General features: G+C 41.1%; 1 protein-coding gene across 2 annotated transcripts in view; it reads right to left on the bottom strand.

Moving 5' to 3' along the window:
* F13a1 (coagulation factor XIII A chain) overlaps positions 1 to 19,764 on the bottom strand; it is a 186,728-nt gene that overhangs the window by 67,475 nt on the left and 99,489 nt on the right. For both annotated transcript variants that reach the window (XM_042687153.1, XM_042687154.1), the window contains exon 8: positions 15,686 to 15,824. In XM_042687153.1, coding sequence (XP_042543087.1) covers positions 15,686 to 15,824 — 139 coding nt within the window. The remainder of the gene's footprint in view (positions 1 to 15,685; positions 15,825 to 19,764) is intronic.

Here is a 19,764-nt window from a genome sequence, read left to right as displayed (position 1 = left end):
TTGCCTCTTCTGAAAAAATAATTGTTTTCCATTAACTTTTTTTTTTCTCCTCTTATAATTTTTATTTTAGGAATACGTGAATGTGTGTTTTCTTTTCTTTTCTTGGCTTCTTTCTCTTTTTCTTTCATTCTTAATTATCTTTTTGTTTTTTTTTCTAGCTCTACTGAACTTCTGATCTTTTCTTCTCACTTTCCTATCCTTTCCATCTTTTCCTCTTTGTTCATCTTTATGTGACTTAACTCTTGTCCTGCACATCCTCAGATAAACCCGTAGTTAACCAGTAGACCCTATCCCCCATTGTGTACACACTTAATCCACAAACTTATTACTCAATTCAAAACCTCTGAGACTTAAATTCACTAATAGCAGTACTTTATACCTATACAATATTTTAAGCATTTTTTTAAAGTTTTTCTCATCTCCTCTATGTCCCTCCCTTTCTCTCAACATATTCATATTCCTCTATAAATAGATGGTCTTTTAATCTCTAAAATAACATTAATTTTTACGTTTCTATTTTTTTTCTGGTCTCTTTTCATTCCCCTTCCCCTTTCTTCTTTTTCTCTCTCTCTCTACTTACATCCTACCCAACCTATTTCCTGCATTGTGATTAGGACATAGTTAACTCTCCCTGTGCCTCCCCACACCAATCTATTCCTATTTTTTACCCACATCTCTTCCTAACCCTAATAATTTCTGGCTTTCCAAATTCTTCTCTGCGGTTCGAAGTTCTTTAACATATAGTTGTTTGATGTCGAATAGATGTATCTGTTGAACTAGATTGTATCTGTAGACTATTGACTGTACAAATGCAAACTTTGGTTGATGGTTGCCTTAAGATAGTGTTCTAGCACAAAACTGGTGCTATCTTCATCTCAAATGGGCAGAGTAAGCCAGAAAAACACAAGAAAAATGGCAAATTCGGGTATCTCAATTCCCAATCCTGATAATCAGGGGTTAGAACAGATAATGAATAATCCAGAGGAGAGTTCCCAAACAGCTCTACAAACACTGGTGGCAAACATGATAAATGAAAAGTTTGACAACGTACAAAGGACTCTGTATGAGCGTGATAGGGAGAGAGAGGAGGCATCCCAGAAGTTTATACAGGAATATCATAAGCGTGAGGAAGCTACTCAAAAACTGATACAGGATTTGCGTGAACAACTTGAGAATACTCAAAGAGAAAGGGAGGAATGGCGTGAGCAGGCTGAGAACACTCAAAGAGATCTGCAGGAATCCCACGAACGGGAGGAAGCTAATCAAAGAGTAATACAGGAATTGAGAGACCAGGTAGAGAACACACAAAGATCACTAAAGGCATTCATGGAATCCATTAACAAAGAGCTGAAGGAAGTCAGGGAGACCACAAAGGGAATGCTGAATGGAACCCAACAGAAGGAATGGGAGCCCAAAGAAACCATAACCAATCAACTAAGTGATTTGAGGACAAACACTGAACACCAAATTAAGGAAGTAAAGAAATTCATACAAGACCTAAAACAGAGCTTCAACAAAGAACTTGAAGCCATCAAAGCTGACCAACTAGAAGGAAAAGAGATAAAAAACAAAGTAGAGAGTCTTGACAGCAGGTTAGACCATGCAGAAGATCGAATCTCAGGGATTGAAGACAGCCTAGATATTATAGAGAAAGAACATACAACCATCCAAGACAAGTCCAAGAAATATGATAGATCTATCCAACACCTGGAAGACACCATCAGAAGGCCTAATCTAAGGATAATGGGTGTAGAGGAACACCTAGAAACAGAAGTTAATGGTCTAGGAAATCTGTTTAACAGGATCCTAGCAGAGAACTTCCCAAACATGCAAAAAGATAGGCCTGTCCAGATACAAGAAGCCTTTAGAACCCCAAATAGACCAGACCAGAATAGGACATCCCACCGTCACATTATAATCCACACAGGATCAACTCAGAACAAGGAAAAGATCCTTAAAGCTGTCAGGGAGAAAAGGGTAATCACTTATAAAGGGAAACCAATTAGAATCACCTCAGATTTCTCAGCAGAGACAATCAAAGCAAGAAGAGCCTGGAATGATGTATGCCATGCCCTAAAAACAAACAACTATCAACCAAGAATACTGTACCCAGCTAAACCCTCCTTCATAACTGAAGGCCAAATAAAAACCTTCCATAGCAAAGAAAAATTGAAACAATACATCTCCACCAAACCAGCCCTACAAAAGATTCTTAAAGATGTCCTACACATAGAAAACCAACAAGACCGCAATAAAGGCCAAGAAACTGCACCCAAACTGAGAATCCAAGAACCATAGGAAGAACCCAGTTTTCGCAGCCCCCAAGAAGGTAGATAACATGGCAGGAACTCCCAAATACCTCTCAGTCCTATCTCTTAATGTTAACGGACTGAACTCTCCAATTAAGCGACATAGACTGTCTAGTTGGATTAAAAAACAAGACCCTTCTATCTGCTGCCTGCAGGAGTCACATCTTGCCCATAAAAACAAACACATTTTCAATGTTAAAGGCTGGAACAAAATCTACCAAGCAAACGGACCGCATAAACAGGCGGGAGTTGCAATCCTAATATCAGATAAAATAGACTTCAAATTAAAATTCATGAAAAGAGATAAAGAAGGTCGCTACATACTAATTAAAGGATCTCTCCTTCAGGAGGATATTACAATTCTAAATATCTATTCGCCAAACAATGGAGCACCCAAATTTATCAAAGAAACACTACTTTCCCTCAAATCCCATATAGATCCAAAGACATTAATCGTTGGGGATTTTAACACACCACTCTCCCCACTAGATAGATCAACTCGGCAAAAACTCAACAGAGAAACCGCAGATCTAAACAGCTGCATAGATCAACTAGACTTAACAGACATTTACCGAACATTTCACCCAGCAGCATCAGAATACACGTTTTTCTCAGCAGCACATGGAACGTTTTCTAAAATAGACCACATTTTAGGCCACAAAGCAAACTTGTCTAAATTCAGAAACATTGAAGTTATACCTTGCATTCTCTCTGACCACAAGGGAATAAAGTTAGAACTCAACACCAAAAGCCACCAAAGAAAGTCCGGTATCACATGGAGGCTGAACAACACACTGCTGAATCATGAGTGGGTCATGGAAGAGATTAGAAAGGAAATTCAAATGTTCATGCTATTCAACAAAAATGAACACACAAAATACCAGCTCCTCTGGGACACAGCAAAGGCAGTACTCAGAGGCAAGTTTATAGCTCTGAGCTCCTACATCAACAAATTGGAGAGATCTGAAACTAACAATTTAATGACACATCTAAACCTCCTTGAAAAAGAGCAGCAAGATAAACCCCAATCCAGTAGACGGAAAGAAATAATCAAAATTAAATCAGAATTAAATGAATTAGAATCCAAAAAAACTATAGAAAGAATCAACAAAACAAAGAGTTGGTTCTTCGAAAAACTTAACAAAATTGACAGACCCTTAGCAAATCTTATCAGAAAAAGAAGAGAACACACCCAAATTAATAAACTCAGAGATGAGAATGGAAACATCACCACGGAAACAACCAAGATTCAGAACATTATAAGGGAATACTTCTCAAAACTTTATGCTAATAAGTTTGAGAACTTGACAGAAATGGACCTCTTCCTAGCAAATATTGACATGCCAAAACTAAACCAAGATGAGGTAAACTATCTTAACAGGCCCATATCAAGCATTGAAATAGAAACAGCAATAAGAGACCTCCCAGCTAAGAAAAGTCCAGGACCAGATGGTTTTACAGCAGAATTTTACAAGGCCTTCAAAGCAGAGCTCACACCAATTCTCCTCCAACTCTTCAATGAAATTGAAAGAGAAAGCTCACTACCGAACACATTCTATGAAGCCATCATAACCCTCATCCCAAAACCAGGTAGGGACTCATCAAAGAAAGAGAACTATAGACCCATTTCTTTGATGAACATTGATGCAAAACTTCTCAACAAAATTTTGGCCAACCGACTTCAACAATTCATCCAAAAAATCATACACCACGATCAAACAGGATTCATTTCAGGGATGCAAAGCTGGTTCAATATACGCAAATCAATTAATATTATTCATCACATCAACAGGAGCAAGAATAAGAACCACATGGTTATCTCAATAGACGCAGAAAAAGCATTTGACAAGATCCAACACCCCTTTATGATGAAGGTTTTGGAAAAATTAGGAATCCATGGAACATTCCTCAATACAATAAAGGCTGTATATGACAAACCTACAGCCAGCATTATACTCAATGGTGAAAAACTAAAGCCATTTCCTCTTAACTCAGGAACAAGACAAGGATGCCCACTCTCTCCACTTCTCTTCAATCTAGTATTAGAATGCCTAGCTACAGCAATAAGACAAGATGCAGACATAAAGGGGATCCAAATAGGGAAAGAAGAAATAAAACTCTCCCTCTTTGCAGATGACATGATCTTGTATTTAAAGAATCCCATAGACTCCACTCCCAAATTACTCAAGCTGATTCAAAACTTTGGCAAAGTAGCAGGTTATAAAATTAACCCCCAAAAATCAATGGCTTTTCTGTATGCCAACAATGAGAAAAGTGTGGCTGAAATTAGGAAAGCAACTCCATTTGTAATAGCCTCACAAAAAATAAAATACCTAGGAATTAACTTAACTAAAGAAGTGAAGGACCTCTATGATGAAAACTTTAAAATCTTGAAAAAGGAAATCAACACAGAACTTAAAAAATGGCAAAACCTCCCATGCTCCTGGATTGGAAAGATTAACATCGTGAAAATGGCAATACTGCCCAAGGCTATCTACAAATTCAACGCAATACCTATCAAAATTCCACCCTCATTCTTCAAGGAAATAGAAGAGGCAATCCAAAAATTCATATGGAACAATAAAAGACCCCGAATAGCAAAAACGCTCCTCAACGGAAAGAATACTGCTGGAGGAATATCAATACCAAATTTCAAACTCTACTATAAAGCCATAGTAATCAAAACAGCTTGGTATTGGCATAAGAACAGACCTCAGGACCAATGGAATAGAATTGAAAACCCAGAAATGAACCTACAGACCTATAGCCATCTAATCTTCGATAAGGGAGCTAAAACAATAGAATGGAAGACAGACAGCCTCTTCAGTAAATGGTGCTGGCAAAACTGGTTAACTACATGTAGAAAACTAAAGCTAGATCCTTATATATCACCCTGCACCAGAATCAACTCCAAATGGATCAAAGACCTTGAACTCAAAGCAGACACTCTGAAAACATTACAGGATGGAATAGGAGAAACCCTGGGTCTCCTTGGCTCAGGCCGAAATTTTCTGAATAGAGACCCGGAAACACAACAAATCAAAGAAAGGCTGGACAAATGGGATTGTATAAGGTTGCAGAGCTTCTGCAGGGCAAATGACATAGCTAGCAAGATCAATAGAAAGCCCACGGACTGGGAGAAGATCTTTACTAGCCATACAACGGACAAGGGTCTCATATCTAAAATATACTTGGAACTCAAAAAATTAAACCACCCAACAACAAATCCTCAAAGAAACAACTGCCCAATAAGTAAGTGGGCGAAAGACTTAAAGAGAAGCTTCTCTGAAGAAGAAAGAAGGATGGCCAATAGACACATGAAGAAATGTTCAACATCCCTAGCCATAAAAGAAATGCAAATCAAAACAACATTGAGATATCACCTCACTCCAGTTAGAACAGCAAAAATCAAGAACTCTAACAACAACAGATGCTGGAGGGGATGTGGACAGAAAGGAACCTTACTTCATTGTTGGTGGGAATGTAAACTTGTTCAACCACTTTGGAAAGCAGTATGGAGGTTCCTCAAAAGACTCCACATAGAGCTCCCCAACGACCCAGCAATCCCACTTTTGGGCATTTACCCAAATGATCACAAACAAGGCCACACTAAAGCTACCAGCACAACTATGTTTATTGCAGCATTATTTACCATAGCTAAGACATGGAACCAACCCAGATGCCCCTCAGTAGATGAATGGATCAAGAAGATGTGGTATATATACACAATGGAATTCTATGCCTCCATCAGAAAGAATGACATTTCCCCATTTGTTAGGAAATGGAAAGGCTTGGAAAAAATTATATTAAGTGAAGTAAGCCAGGCCCAAAGAAACATAGGTCCCATGGTTTCCCTTATTTGCAATATCTAGTATAGGTATGAGTCAAGCAGAAAAAGTCAGATAATGTGATGTTAGGAAAACAAAACCTCAAATATGTATTTTAATGTTTTTGTTTCTTTCATGCATGTGTTTCTAATGCATTTATAAGATTATTTCTTTGTTGCTTTGTATGTCCCTCCCCCACAGTGTAACCCCTGCTTTCACTATATTTGATGTCAGTATAACATGTGGAGGAGACGGGGACAAACAAGTCGTTTAAGGATTCAGGTGGACCTGTTGCAACAATGAGAAGTACAAAATGTCATGTCAAAACCAGCTTTACAATGTCGGTGGGGGGGGGGGAGGGGGGTATGATTGGGTGGGAGGGAGGGGGGAGGCTGGGAAGGGAGGTGAAGGGTAAACAAAGGAGGAGGATGCAATGCTTGGTAAGAAATGTATGCATTATCCTGCCCATGTAATTGTAACCCCTCTGTACAGTATGTTCTCAAATAAAATAAAATAAAATTAAAAAAAAAAAAATGTTAACTGCAAGACAGATGCTGGTGGCTTACGTCTGTAATCCTAGCTACTAGGAGGCTGAGATCTGGAGGGTAATGTTTACAAACCAACCCAGACAGAAATGACTCCATCTCTTAAAGAACTAGCTAAAATCTAGACTGGAGACATGGCTACAGTGGTTGTGCTCTAGCTAAGAAAGCAAGAAAGAAACAAAGCTCTGAGTTCAAACTGTTACCCGAAAAAAGAAAAAGTTAACTCCAAATGGATCCAGGACCTAAATGTAAGATCTAAAACCAGAAAACTCTAAAGAAAACAGAAAAGCAAATCTTTGTGATACTGGGTTTGGTAATTTTTTTTTTGTATGACACCAAAAACATATGCAAGCAAAGAAAAAAAGGAAAAACTGGATTTGAGAAGAACTAAAATCTTCAGTGCTTTAAAGATGATCATTATGAAAGAAGTATCAATGGGCAGAAAAATAGGGGCAGCCAGAAGCTGGAGGAATGGGAAAGACTGGGAATAGGCTGGGTGATGGGGTGTTTGGGGTCATGACGATGTTCTATAACTAGACGGTGACAGGATTTTAGTGATTCACAGCACTGTGAATATACCAAACGTTACGGAACTGGAACTGGATACCTCAAAAGAATGCATTTTGAGGTATGCAGTTTATCTTCCAATAAGGATATTACTTATATAGAGAAAAAGAATAGACTATGGAGTCAGTCCTCTTTGTTTGTAATTCAGTCTTACTGACTAGGACCTGGGTTAAGCTGTCTGTTTTAGTGTCTTCATATATAAATGAGAACAACGATTATAATTTCCTGAAAGACTGTTAAAGGAATCGTTAAGTTAAATATGCCACCACTGAAAGAAATGCCTGATGGGAAGGAAGTCAGCCACAAACATACGTTATTTTATTGTTTCCAGGTGGCAAGTAGTTTTCGTGTGTGTGTGTGTGTATGTGTGTGTGTGTGTGTGTGTGTGTGTGTGTGTGTGTGTGTGTGTGTGTATGTTTTGGGCATGTGCCAGTACCAGTACTAGGGTTTGAACTCAGGATCTCGAGCTTCCTCAGCTTGACTTGTTTGGCTTGTGCTCTACCTTATATAACTTCAAACCACTACTCTTCAGATCTCAATCTCCTGAATAGCTAGAATTACAGATGTGAGCCACTGGTGCCTGGTTTATGCCCTTTCTTCTACATGCTGGTATGCTTTTGGTGCACAGTTCTAGTCTTATAGGTTTCATGGTCTGGCTCTGGGAGAAATTTATATAAATGCTTGGAGTAAATGTGTGGTTTAAAAGATAATGTTTGAAAATAAACATGGTTGATAGTCATACAGAATTAGTAACTTGGATGTGTCGTGGAATAATTTTACAAATCATTCAGCATCTTTAAACAGTTGGGTATATATTTAGAATTTCTTTTCTATAATATTTTATTTGGAATTCATTTAGAGATCATTCTGGTTTTCAAAAGTGATTAAAGCTGAAGACAAGTTAACAATAAGTCCTAGCCTACTAAGCATTTACATTTACGTAAAGAAGGAAAAGTTTATATTTTACAGATGTACTTAATAGCTGTAAGCCACTATCTAGGGTGCAATGAGCATTCAAATTGCCTGAGGGTGAGCTCCTACGTGTGAAACCAGTGAGTCAGTGCTCTCAAATTTGCTTTGTTTATAGATTAATACTTTATAATGCACCATGCATCACAGTAGGTTTTTTCCCATTTGGGGTTCAAAACCAAAATAATATAATAGTACTCTTTTGTTTTTGTGTATGCTAGTCTTGGGGCTAGAAATAGGGTCTTGGCAGTGTCCTGAACTTGTTTTTTTTTTTCTCAAGGCTCTCTACCTCTTGAGCCACAGCTCTACTTCTAGCTTTTTTGTTAGTTAATTGGAGATAAGAGTCTCACAGACTTTCCTTCCCCATCTGGCTTTGAACCATGATTCTCAGATCTCAGCCTCCTACGTAGCTAGGAATGCAGTTATGAACCATCAGTGCCCAGCTTAAAATGGTACCCTTTCTAAAATCTGTGGAACAGAGATTTGCTTTTCTTTTCTCTCTCTATCCTCTTTTCTCATCTGTAGACCCAGAGGCACTGAGACTGGCTAGACAATTGCAGAATTTACTACATTGCCTTTGTTTTCTGTTTTTTGCCTTCCAGGGGAGCTGGTATGCAAATTAACAAATTGCAAATTATCACCTAGATGTGAGGGAGCAGATCTTAGCCTGGCCAGGTGCTGTGAGTAGTTCTTCACACTAAGAAAATGGTGGGAACTGCCAAGCCCCAGAGGAAAGGCTGGGCTGGAAGAACACCACAATTTATTTTAAACAATTTTGGAGATGGGAAGGAAAGTATAGCTCGTTAAAACTCAAACTTTAAGTATCCATAGGAGAATATGAATGCTCAGAGAAGTTGAACCAATTGTTTAGGGTTATTCAGCTAATTGTTAGCTGAGCAAATCATGTTTCCTTGCTCATGGAGAGAGAAAAAGAGAAAGACAGAGAGATAGAGACAGAGACAGAGACAGAGATAGAGACAGATAGAGAGAGAGAGAAGGAGAGAGAGAAAGGGAAGGATGAAGATTGCAAAGAATAGTTTGACTGTGATGTTTTTCCATAGTACCTCCAGGAAAAACAAAAGAAAACATGAGATTTCTTTCTGTTTGGATCACTGACTAAATATTAGATAGTCATGACTTTGAGCTGAAAGTGATAAATGCAAATTAGCTAGTTCATAATTATTTAGAAAACACTAAATTGACAAAACCACTTTAACCAAACCCAGTTTATTTCAGATGGAGAGGAGATATAGGTAATTAAGACGTGTTAATTCTTTTAACACTCAGTTCTTAACAATTGTCTCTAACATAAAGTAAGATATTTAAACCTCTTAGGTTAGGCTATTTTTATCTAGCTGCCAATTGGTCAGTTAGCTGTTGTCTGTGAAACAAATGAGGTCAGCTCATGTGTGCTCAGCCTCCTTCCTTTCTAGTCCATGGATTTCCACCCTCCTCCCCCGAAACAAATGATGCTATACTTACAATAAGGTTTTGCCATCCTAAGTGTAAAGTGTTCTGAATTCATCCAGCCCTCTGAGCATCCTAGCTTGACCATTCAGCTGTGTTGGTTATTTCTGTGTTATGACCCCATGGCTGGTCCAGCTATGATTTGCTGCTGCTGCCTGCCCAGCATTGAGAGAGAGCATCCTCCCATGGCTCCCTAGCTCCTGCAAACATCCGAACTCAATACCTAAAGTGTGGTTTCTGCTGACTGTACAATTGCTTTTCTCACCTTCCTATAGCCATGAATGTCCTTCCTCTGGCTTTGGGAGCAGGCAGAAAGGGAACATATCTGAAGCAAGGCTTAGAAGCTGGATGAAGGGGACACCATGGCTTCTAAGATGGCCACAGGAAGGCGTTGTTCTTGAAAGTAAGAGAGCAAGGGTGGCAGACCGTGTGCTGGGATGGCCCTCCGGAGGGTGAGCAGAAGGAGGAGAGGAGATGTGGGGTACTAGCACCCATCCCCTGCTAGTTATAATTCCATCTGCTCCTTGTGGGTGTCCAGCCTGCAGGCATTAGCCCATCCAGCAGGGTGGCCAGGACACCACTGTCATACCGGATGAGCTGCAGGGCTGGATCAGGAAGGCTTTCTGCCTTTGCACAGAACAGCTGGCAAGGGGACATTGGCTTTCACTTCATGGCTACTTCTGTGGGAACAGTCTTAACTCCCTAGGCTAGGGACAGCCCCTGCCCTTGTCTCTCTGATTTCCAGTGTACCCTATAACTCACCTTCAATCTCTTTTAGAGTGTTAAAATTATGTCTATCTCCCCCCAACATTATCTGGAGTGCTTTAAGGTAAGCGACCTTGGTTCATTTCTCTTTGGAGCCAGCATCTGGTGTTTGGACATAGTACTGTATAACAGGGTTTGTTAGATGGAGTGATATTTAGTCAATTCAGTGAACATTAAAAAATTTCTTAACCCATAACATTTACTCAGTGCTTACTCTATACCCCGAGTGCTGTTCATGCAGGCAACACAAACAAAAGAGAGATCATACCCTGATCCCCTGTTTGGGGGTGGCTGTTTGGGGTGGGGGTACACATTAAGAGGAGGCACAGTGTTCTGGCCTGAATCAAATCTGTCTCTGCTTGCTCCAGTACCACATACATTGAGGAGGAGCTATGCCTAGCATTGAGACTCTTTCATGACTCTGATAAGTGCCACCATCCCTGTCTTTTCAAATTGCTTCTAGTTCTACCCCAGCCTTTGCATAATGAGGCAGTCATACAGGGTTCTTGCAAGGGTTAGTGAAAGTGTCCCTGTCCTTGCCCATCTGCGTGAGCCCCGGCTGTCCCTCCTCAGTGGGCTGTCATGTTCCCCTTTGTTATTTGCACTGTAGTGAAGCACTGGGCAGCAGCAGCTTTATCATCCTGTCCACTGGGCTCACAGATCCCCCCACCACACACACACACTCAGCACCCAGTCGCATGCTGGAGACTAGCAGCTTAGACTTCTCTGTCCAGGACCTGTGACCTTACCTTTGCTACTTGAGAACTTATCGTCTCTGATGGGGTTGCTCTGCCGGGATGTGGCCTTCTAAGGTCCCCTGGTTCCTTGCCTGCTCCTGAACAGCTAAGGAGTTCCCCCCTCCCCCCCACAACTGTGCTGAAAGGATGTCTGTTGGGGATAACTCTGCAGCCACCAGGTAGCAAGGCACTCTGGGAGTGTGAACAGCCACTAGGCAGGGGACCCAGGTGGCAAACAGCTGTCTGTCCTCCATGGTTGATGATCAGAAAGAGAAGGTCAGAGCAAGGGATGAGGTCCAAACTTTGTCCCTTGTTTTGGAGGGCTATGAGCATACCACACTTGCTTCTGTATTCCTAAGCTCTCTCTGCACCTTCTGCTGGCTTATTTCTGGTTTTAGCACTCTGAGACTTGGCAGAATCCTGGAGTGAGGATGCCCTGGGTCACTGAGGCTGAACTGTACACTTGATTCATTGCAAACCATGGGCCACTGGGACCTAAGTGTTGAAGGTAGGTATGTGTGAGAGAGAGATGGAGGAGGGGGGGGTGGGGGGGGAGGAGGAGGAGGAGGAGGAGGAGGAGGAGGAGGAGGAGGAGGAGGAGGAGGAGGAGGAGGAAATATGAGAGGAGAAGAAAGGGAAGAAGAGATAAGAGAGGAGGGGGGGAGGGAAAAGTGGAAGAGAGAAGAAAGAAGGGAAAGGAGGAGGGAGAAAGAGGAAAGGAAGGAAAGGGAAAGGAGGAGAAGGAGGGAAGAGGGGCCAGTGTAGAGAGTAGGGAGCACACACAATCAAGAATGAATGGTCAGGCTGGGGTAGATTGGGTGACTGAAGCCTATTGAGGAGGTTAATCGAGGGCTTGGATGTGGCCACTGCTTCTGGGACCTGTGCTAGGAAGTTCACTAGTCCAATCTCCAGGCACCAAACAAATGACTGCCACCCTCACTGTAGCTTTGGTTTAGCTTCTCTGGCTCTAGCCCTAGCTCAGGCAGCCCCTCCTTCTTATTCTTTTTTCTTATTGTGAGAATACCATACAGAGGGGTTACAATTACATGAGCAAGGTAATGAGTACATTTCTTATCAAGCATTGTTGCCTCCTCTTTGTTTCCCCTTCCCATCCCTTCCCATCCTTCCCCCACCTCCCCCGACCCGATCCCCTCCCCCCCCACAAAAGTTGTAAAGTTCGTTTTTTGACATAACGACTTGTACATCTCATTGTTGGGATTGGCACCAAGCTGACCACTGTGGCAGGTATTTATGGAGTTTTCATAACTGAGATGCTTAGGACCAGAGTGTTCAGGATGATTTTTGGATTTTGGAACTTTTGCATATATATAATCGGATATCTTGGGGATGGCCCCATGTCTAAACATTAATTTGTTTCACATATAATTTGTACACACATATTCAGAAGGACATTTTATACATTTTTTAGCACAACTGAATTTCAACTATGACCCTTACATAAGGGCATCTGTGGAATTTTCCACCTGTGGTGTCACACTATACTCAAAACCTTTTGGATGTGGTAACATATCAGATTTCAAATATTTGGATTAGAGATGCTCAACCTTTATTTTACTATGATAACCACTTAATTATCATGGCCACTCCATTAGGACATCCTAACTGCTAAGATTACCCTTATTTTATAGAAGAGGAACCTGGAACTCAGGAAAGCAGAGTCATTTTCTCAAAGCCACACAGCAAGTAACAGCCCAGAGCTTGACTCACAGGCGTGGCTGTGGTGGCCACACCAGGGCTGATGGATCATGACAAGCCCTTCTTCCTTGACCAGCAGTCCTTGTGTGTCCAGCTTCCTGGAGCTGTAAAGGCCTGTGGAGCTTGTAAGGGGATGAACAAGCCTCTACTGTCACTTTAGAATACCAGACACCCTTCTTTTTTTGACTGCTTCAAGGAACTTTGGTTGATGGCAGCATATTGTCTCCACAAAGTTCCAGCTGTGTGTCTAATAATAAAAGCATTTGTGACAGCTGACATTCATTAGCCACCTGTTATTCTGTGCTAGGTGATGTGGGGAATTCAAAGCCTCCAGTTTAGAGGAGAAAAGAGGCAAAGAAGTTGGGCCTGGCTTAGTATCACTGCATGGCAGAGCTCTTTAAGTCCTGTGCTCAGGGTGGGGGTGTGTGCTGCGTTGGGTTAGCACCAGCCATTGCCGGTTGGTTGTCATGTGTTGAAAACCCACAAGGAGAGGAGGGAAAGGAGCCATGTGTGCAGTGTGGGTAGCTGAGGGTCAGGCCAGTGAGCATAGTGTCAGGGTGCATCAGTAGATATTTGAGCCCTGAAGGAACAAAAGGTATTGGGGACAGGGAAAGATTTGAAGTAGGGTGCTCAAGATCTTTCTGCTTTATGATTTTGCATCGATCTTTCTTAGGGCCAAGGTGGGTGTTCCCTGCACTTAGGAGAGGTAGATAAAGGAGTTGGGGAAAAGAAACTGTGCCTGAAAATACATTTTGTGTGTGTGTGTGTGTGTGTGTGTGTGTGTGTGTAGTATAAGTATGTCCATGTGTATAAGGAAAAGATGCAGAGTAGAAAATACTAAATAATTGTCATTTTGTAGCTAGGCACCAGTAGCTCATGCTTGTAATCCTAGCTAGTCAGAGGCCAAGATATGAAGACTAGGGTTCAAAGCCAGCCTGGGCAAGAAAGTCCATGAGACTCTTATTTCCTATTAACCAGCAAAAAGCCAGAAGTGGTGTGGCTCAAATGCTAGAGCATTAGCTTTGAGGGAAAAGAAAAAGTTAAAGGATAGCATCTAGTTCCCTGAGCATGCTTAGCCCCTCAGGAGTAGCATGTCTGTGCACATGCGTGCATACACACACACACACACACACACGCACACACATACAAACACACACATACAAACACACACATACATTATCTTCCCATTTTTCACTGTCCTTGAGGGCTATTCTAGTTTGTATTGTCACTGCATGCATATGAAGGTCTGCTAACCTGTAATTCTGCAGGCCTAAATAGCGTTTTAAATTGTTATATGGTTTTCGGGGTGATGAAGCTCTCTTTGCCTTGCCCTAGCTTTTCTGCTCACTATGGCTCAGCTCATTCCCTTCAAATGAACCACATTGGATTTTTTTTCCTGGTAGTAAATCTCATTACTACCAGTTGGCAATTCTCTCTTTCTACCTTCTCCAAAGAGCACCCCAAGGTCCTGATCAGCTAACACCACCCTCAACGTGCAACCAATCCTGGCATCTTGGGAACCTCAGGCACTGCGAACTTCCTATCTCTTTTCCAGTGACTGACACCCATTTCTCTCTCTGCCATACCCATTTGGATGCTTTCACACTGGACATTCTTATAGTTTTGTTACTTATAAAGAACAACTCTATGGGACACCTTTTGAGCTTGGAAATTCCAGCTTGGTTCAAAGTCTAGGGGACAGCTGAAGTAATGCCAATTTTTTTTGGGGGGTCCGGTCGTGAGGCCTGAACTCTGGGGCTGGGCGCTGTCCCTCAGCTCTTCAGCTCAAGGCTAGCGCTCTACCACTTGAGCCACAGCTCCACTTCCGGCTTTTTTTCCTGCTTATGGGGTGCTGAGGAATCGAACCCAGGGCCTCATGCATGCAAGGCAAACGCTCTACCACTGAGCCACCTTCCCAGCCCAATGCCAAAATTTTTTTTAACACACGGATCACCCTTTCAACTTGAACTCTTTAGATTTTGTTTTTGGTTATTTTTTTAAGAGTCCTGATTTGGATTGAGTGAATCTCAAGGGGAAAAAATTCACAGTGGATTTTACAGTCTCTCTGAACTGCCTGAGAAGCAGCCATTTGGGGAAGTGAAACAAGCTGGGGTTGGTGTGTGGAAATGATGATAGCTTTACTTCCAGCTCCAAGTGAAAGGTGGGGCTACAATCAAAGCAAACCTCACTTCTAGACTCAGAAGAACAACTGTATAGATACAGATGCAAAGTAGGTTGTGGTTAAGAACCAGAGGCATTTGGAATTTACTGCCAGCGTATCGGACATGTCATATTGGGCAAGACTTCTCTCAACCTCAGTTGCCTCATCTGTAAGTGGAGATGTTATGAGCCCTTACCTGATAAGACTGTTGAAAGAATTAGGTGAGTTTGTGCACACATAGGGACTGTAAATTTCAGGGAGGACAGTAAATTTCACTCAGGGCACTGCCCTAGAGAATGCTCTACCCCTATCCCTCTGTCGTCAACTGTTATACTAATGCTCTAAGTTAGAGGTGGCCCAGGATGGGCAAACCGAGAAGCGAAAACCATGCCCTGTTTGGGTAATTGCTGTCATAAGAGATGATCGATTTTTATTACTAGGAACCCAAACTGCCTGTCCAGTATCATTTCCAGTTCCTTGACAACCAGACACTTACGCCTATGGGTATCGAATGGCTCTTAAAATAGAAGAGAAAGAAGCATGAAGTAGAGCCTGTCTTGTGGAAAGTGTGTGATACCATTCTAATTTGATATCAGTCACTGCCCTCATAAATCAAACTCACCACACCGAATCCTTGGTGAGCTTGGAACTCACTCTGCCATCCTCTTCCAGGAAGATGTCCATTTGCAAGTTTGCATCATTATCATGGGCTGAGAAATAATTGGTGATGACTCTTGCTGGGATTCCAAGACATCGCAGAACTACAAGAAAGGACCATCATTAGGAACATCCACAAATTTAACAAATGCAGAGTGGGAAAAAAACTCTCTTGAATGGAAGCTTTCTTCTTTCTCATCTTGAGAAGCTCCCTCTTGGACATGTCCTTGAATGTCCAGATTGAAGAAGGGCGACTTGTTCAGTCCCCTGGGGGCAGAAGAAAGACATATTGCTGTGTGTGGGACCCTTCAGAAATTTAGTTGATGACAAATGCATCTGACTGGCATAATAACCCAACCACATGTCCTTAGAAGTTTAATTTTGAATTATAGGGTCATCAAAGAAGTCATATTTTACAGTAAGTTAGAAATGTACAGAATAGGCCCCAATGGGGTTTGTTTCTCCAGGCTGGAAGTCACTCCTGTGACACTCTGTGTAAGGGTGACACTTCAGATTCATTTTAATTGTTATATAATAAATTACCTGGGTGCATTTGTTGCCATATGCATCTATTGATTAAGCTTAATCTAAATGCCCTCCCTGGCTCCCAGGACGGCAGACATCAGGACTCATTGAAAATAATTTGGCTGACAATTTTAAGATTAATGACTTGGCTTGTCGTTTTTTTTCCACTCTCAGAATAGTTTAACATTTTAAAATGAAGACTATCCACCTCCTTCAGGACAACAACCTTGAAAGTCCCAAAAGCCTGGTAGAAATCAAGTGTTCCCTTAAATGACTTAATCTGGTTTTTTTGGCTGTGTTTTACTTTTTTATTTTTATTGAAAAGATGATGAGCTGGGGGATGACAGTTACATGGGTAAGGCAATAAGTACATTTTCGCTTAATCATTGTTACTCTATCCCTCTTTATCTCCAACTGATTCTTCCTTCTTGCCCTGCAAGTCATAATGTTCATATCCAACATAGTGTCAAGTGACTATCAATGTTGCTGTGGTCCATCCATTGTTCTGCTGTTTCTGTGATTCCCTTTTTCTTTCACATATTGCATTGTCTATTATGCAAAACACAAGGTACAAAAAACTAAGAGAAATGAAGAAAGGAAAAGACAACAATAGAGAAAAAAAAGAACTATATACAGGGTCTAATGTTTCCATAAGTTGTGTGCTTCATTAGATATAGTTCTTTGCACTAAGCATTTGGGTTGTTGAGATCCCTTGTTAAGGATATCATATACATATTCTAGTTCTTTAAAAATGAGGGGAATCATATAACCTGCTTTTCTTTGGTTCTGGCTTACTTCACTTAATATAATTTCTTCCAAGTTTTTCCATTTCCTTATAAATGGAACAATGTTCTTCTTTCTGATGGAAGCATAGAATTCCATTTTCTTGATCCATTCATCTACTGCGGGGCATATGTATTGGTTCCATAGCTTGGCTATGGTAAATAATGCTGTGATGAACATTGTCATACTGGCTGCTTTAGTGTGGCCTTGTTTGTGGTCAATTGGGTAAATTCACAGGAATGGGATTGCTGGATCATAGGGGAGCTCTATGTGTCTTTTGAGAAACCTCCACACTGCTTTCCAGAGCAGTTGAACAAGTTTGCACTCCCACCAACAGTATAGTAGCATTCCCCTTTGGTCACATCCCTACCAGCATCTGTTTTTGTTAGATTTCTTGATTATGGCCATTTTAACTGGGGTGAGATGGAATCTCAATGTTGTTTTGATTTGTATTTCTTTTATAGCCAGAGATATTGAGCAATTCTTCATGTGTGTTTTTTTTTGCTATTTTAATCCCCTCTTCAGAGAGAGAGAGAGAGATCTTTCTTAAGGTCTTTAGCCCACTTTTTAATGGGGTGATTGTTTCTTTGGAGGTTTGTTTTGGGGGGATTTAATTTCTTGAGCTGTTGGTGTATTTTAGATATGAGACCCTTGTCTGTTGTATGGGTGGTGAAGATCTTCTCCCATTCTGTGGGGTTTCGATATATTTTGCTACCTATGTCGTTTGCAGTGCAGAAGCTCTGCAGTTTAATGCAGTCCTATTTATCCAGCCTTTCTTTGATTTGTTGTGTTTCTGGGTCTTTATTAAGAAACTTTTGTACTGTGCCAAGGAGCCCTAGTGTTTCTCCTATTTTTTCTTATAATATTTTCAAGGTATCTGCTTTTACCTCAAGGTCTTTGATCCATTTGGAGTTGATTCTGGTGCAGAGTGATACATAGGGATCTAACTTTAGTTTTCTACACATTTATTGAAGAGGCTGTCTTTCTTTCATTCTATTTTTTTGGCTCCCTTGAAATGACTTAATCTTAAATCCCAAAGAACAAGCCTCCTGGCTTCCCATTTACATTTCCTCTCTTGACCTTCAGCGCCTTTTCACATGATCTTCACCAGAAAATTTACTGGCACTCTCATTCTGATTCTGGTGAGTGTGTGTGTGTGTGTGTGTGTGTGTGTGTGTGTTGTGTGTGTGTGTGTGTGTGTGTGTGTGTGTGTGTGTGTTGTGTGTGTGTGTGTGTGTGTGTGTGTGTGTGTGTGTGTGTGTGTGCATGTACACTAATACTGAGGTTTGAATTCAGGGCCTTATACTTTCACTCACCTTTTTTGCTCAAGGTTGGCACTCTACCACTTGAGCCACTCCTTCACTTCTAGTTTCTTTGCTGGTTAATTGGAGATAATCTCAACAGCTTTTCTGCCCTGACTGGTTTTGAACCTGGATCCACAGATTTCAGCCACCTGAATGAGTACCTAAGATTGCAGACATGAGCCACCAAAGCTTGGCTGTTTTTGATGAATTTTAATGTGAGTTGCTGAATAGTAATTCCTAATATAGAATAAGACTTGTTCCCAAGTCTGCTTTTGCATCTTTTGTAGACAGACAAAGCTTGACTTTGGGGTATCACCTCTGTATTCCTTGCAATTACTTTCTTCAGGTTCTTCTTTTTACTGTGAGCTCCCCGGAGTATGTTTCTGCCTTTCTTTTCTTTTCTTTTTTTTTTTTTCCTATTCATTTTTTGTTTTGTGTTGTACCAGTCCTGGAACTTGAACTCAAGGTCTGGGCACTGTCCTTAAGTTTTTGTGTGCAAAGCCAAAACTCCATTTCTTGCCTTTTTTGTTGTTAATTGTAGATAAAAGTCTCACAGACTTTCCTGTGCAGAGTAGCTATGAATCACAATTCTCAGCCTACTGAGGAGCTAGGATTATAGGTGTGAACCACTGGTGCTCAGCTTGCTTCTGCTTTTCTTAATTTACCACCAGATCCTGTTTTCAGGCACAGATCTCAGCTAATTTATATAAAAGGCATAAATGAAGCCATGTGCTGGTGGCTCAGGACTGTAATTCTAGCTAGTCAGGAGGCTGAGATCTGAGGATCACAGTTCAAAGCCAGCCCAAGCATGAAAGTTCATGAGACTTTTATCTCCAATTACTCACAGAAAAAACTGGAAGTGGTGCTGTAGCCCAAGTGGTAGAAAGTGCTAACCTTGAACAAAAAGAGCTTATGCCGAGGCCCAGAGTTCAAGGCCCAGGATCAGAAAAAAAAGAGGCATAAATGGATGTAAAGTGGTCAATGTTTTATGTGGTTCTAAGCCCAAAGGAACAGTGAGATTGTAGGCAAAAGAAGACTTGGGTCTATTTTGTCATTTAGGAATCATTTCACAAGACTTGTGACTTCTCACTGCATTGGTGTGGTTTCCTTCTCTATAGGGAAGGAAACTCCTGGCATGGTTACCTTCAGCCTGTCCTGAAGCCCAGGTTGATGCCTAGAACTTCAGAGACTGTCACTGCCAGGAGACCAATGCTTTGGTCTCAAGGCTAAGAAAATATATATTGTTCAGTTAATGCCAATGAGAAACAAAACTAACAAAGTTAAAATTACTTTCTATTTGTATCATTGACTAAATCCTAGACTGTTACCACTTTGAGGTAAAACTGGTGGATTTCACAATCATGTTTTTAAAAATAGTCTTGTCCTAGCCTCCAGTTGCTGCTTCTTTTTCTTTTTCTTATAAAAATTTTTA

The sequence above is a fragment of the Dipodomys spectabilis genome, unplaced genomic scaffold (assembly GCF_019054845.1).
Source record: "Dipodomys spectabilis isolate Male_0828 unplaced genomic scaffold, ASM1905484v1 ptg000104l, whole genome shotgun sequence".
In the NCBI taxonomy this organism is placed as follows: Eukaryota; Metazoa; Chordata; class Mammalia; order Rodentia; family Heteromyidae; genus Dipodomys; species Dipodomys spectabilis.
The sequence above is the reverse complement of the archived record's forward strand: the minus strand, read 5'-3'. Positions and strand labels throughout refer to the sequence as shown.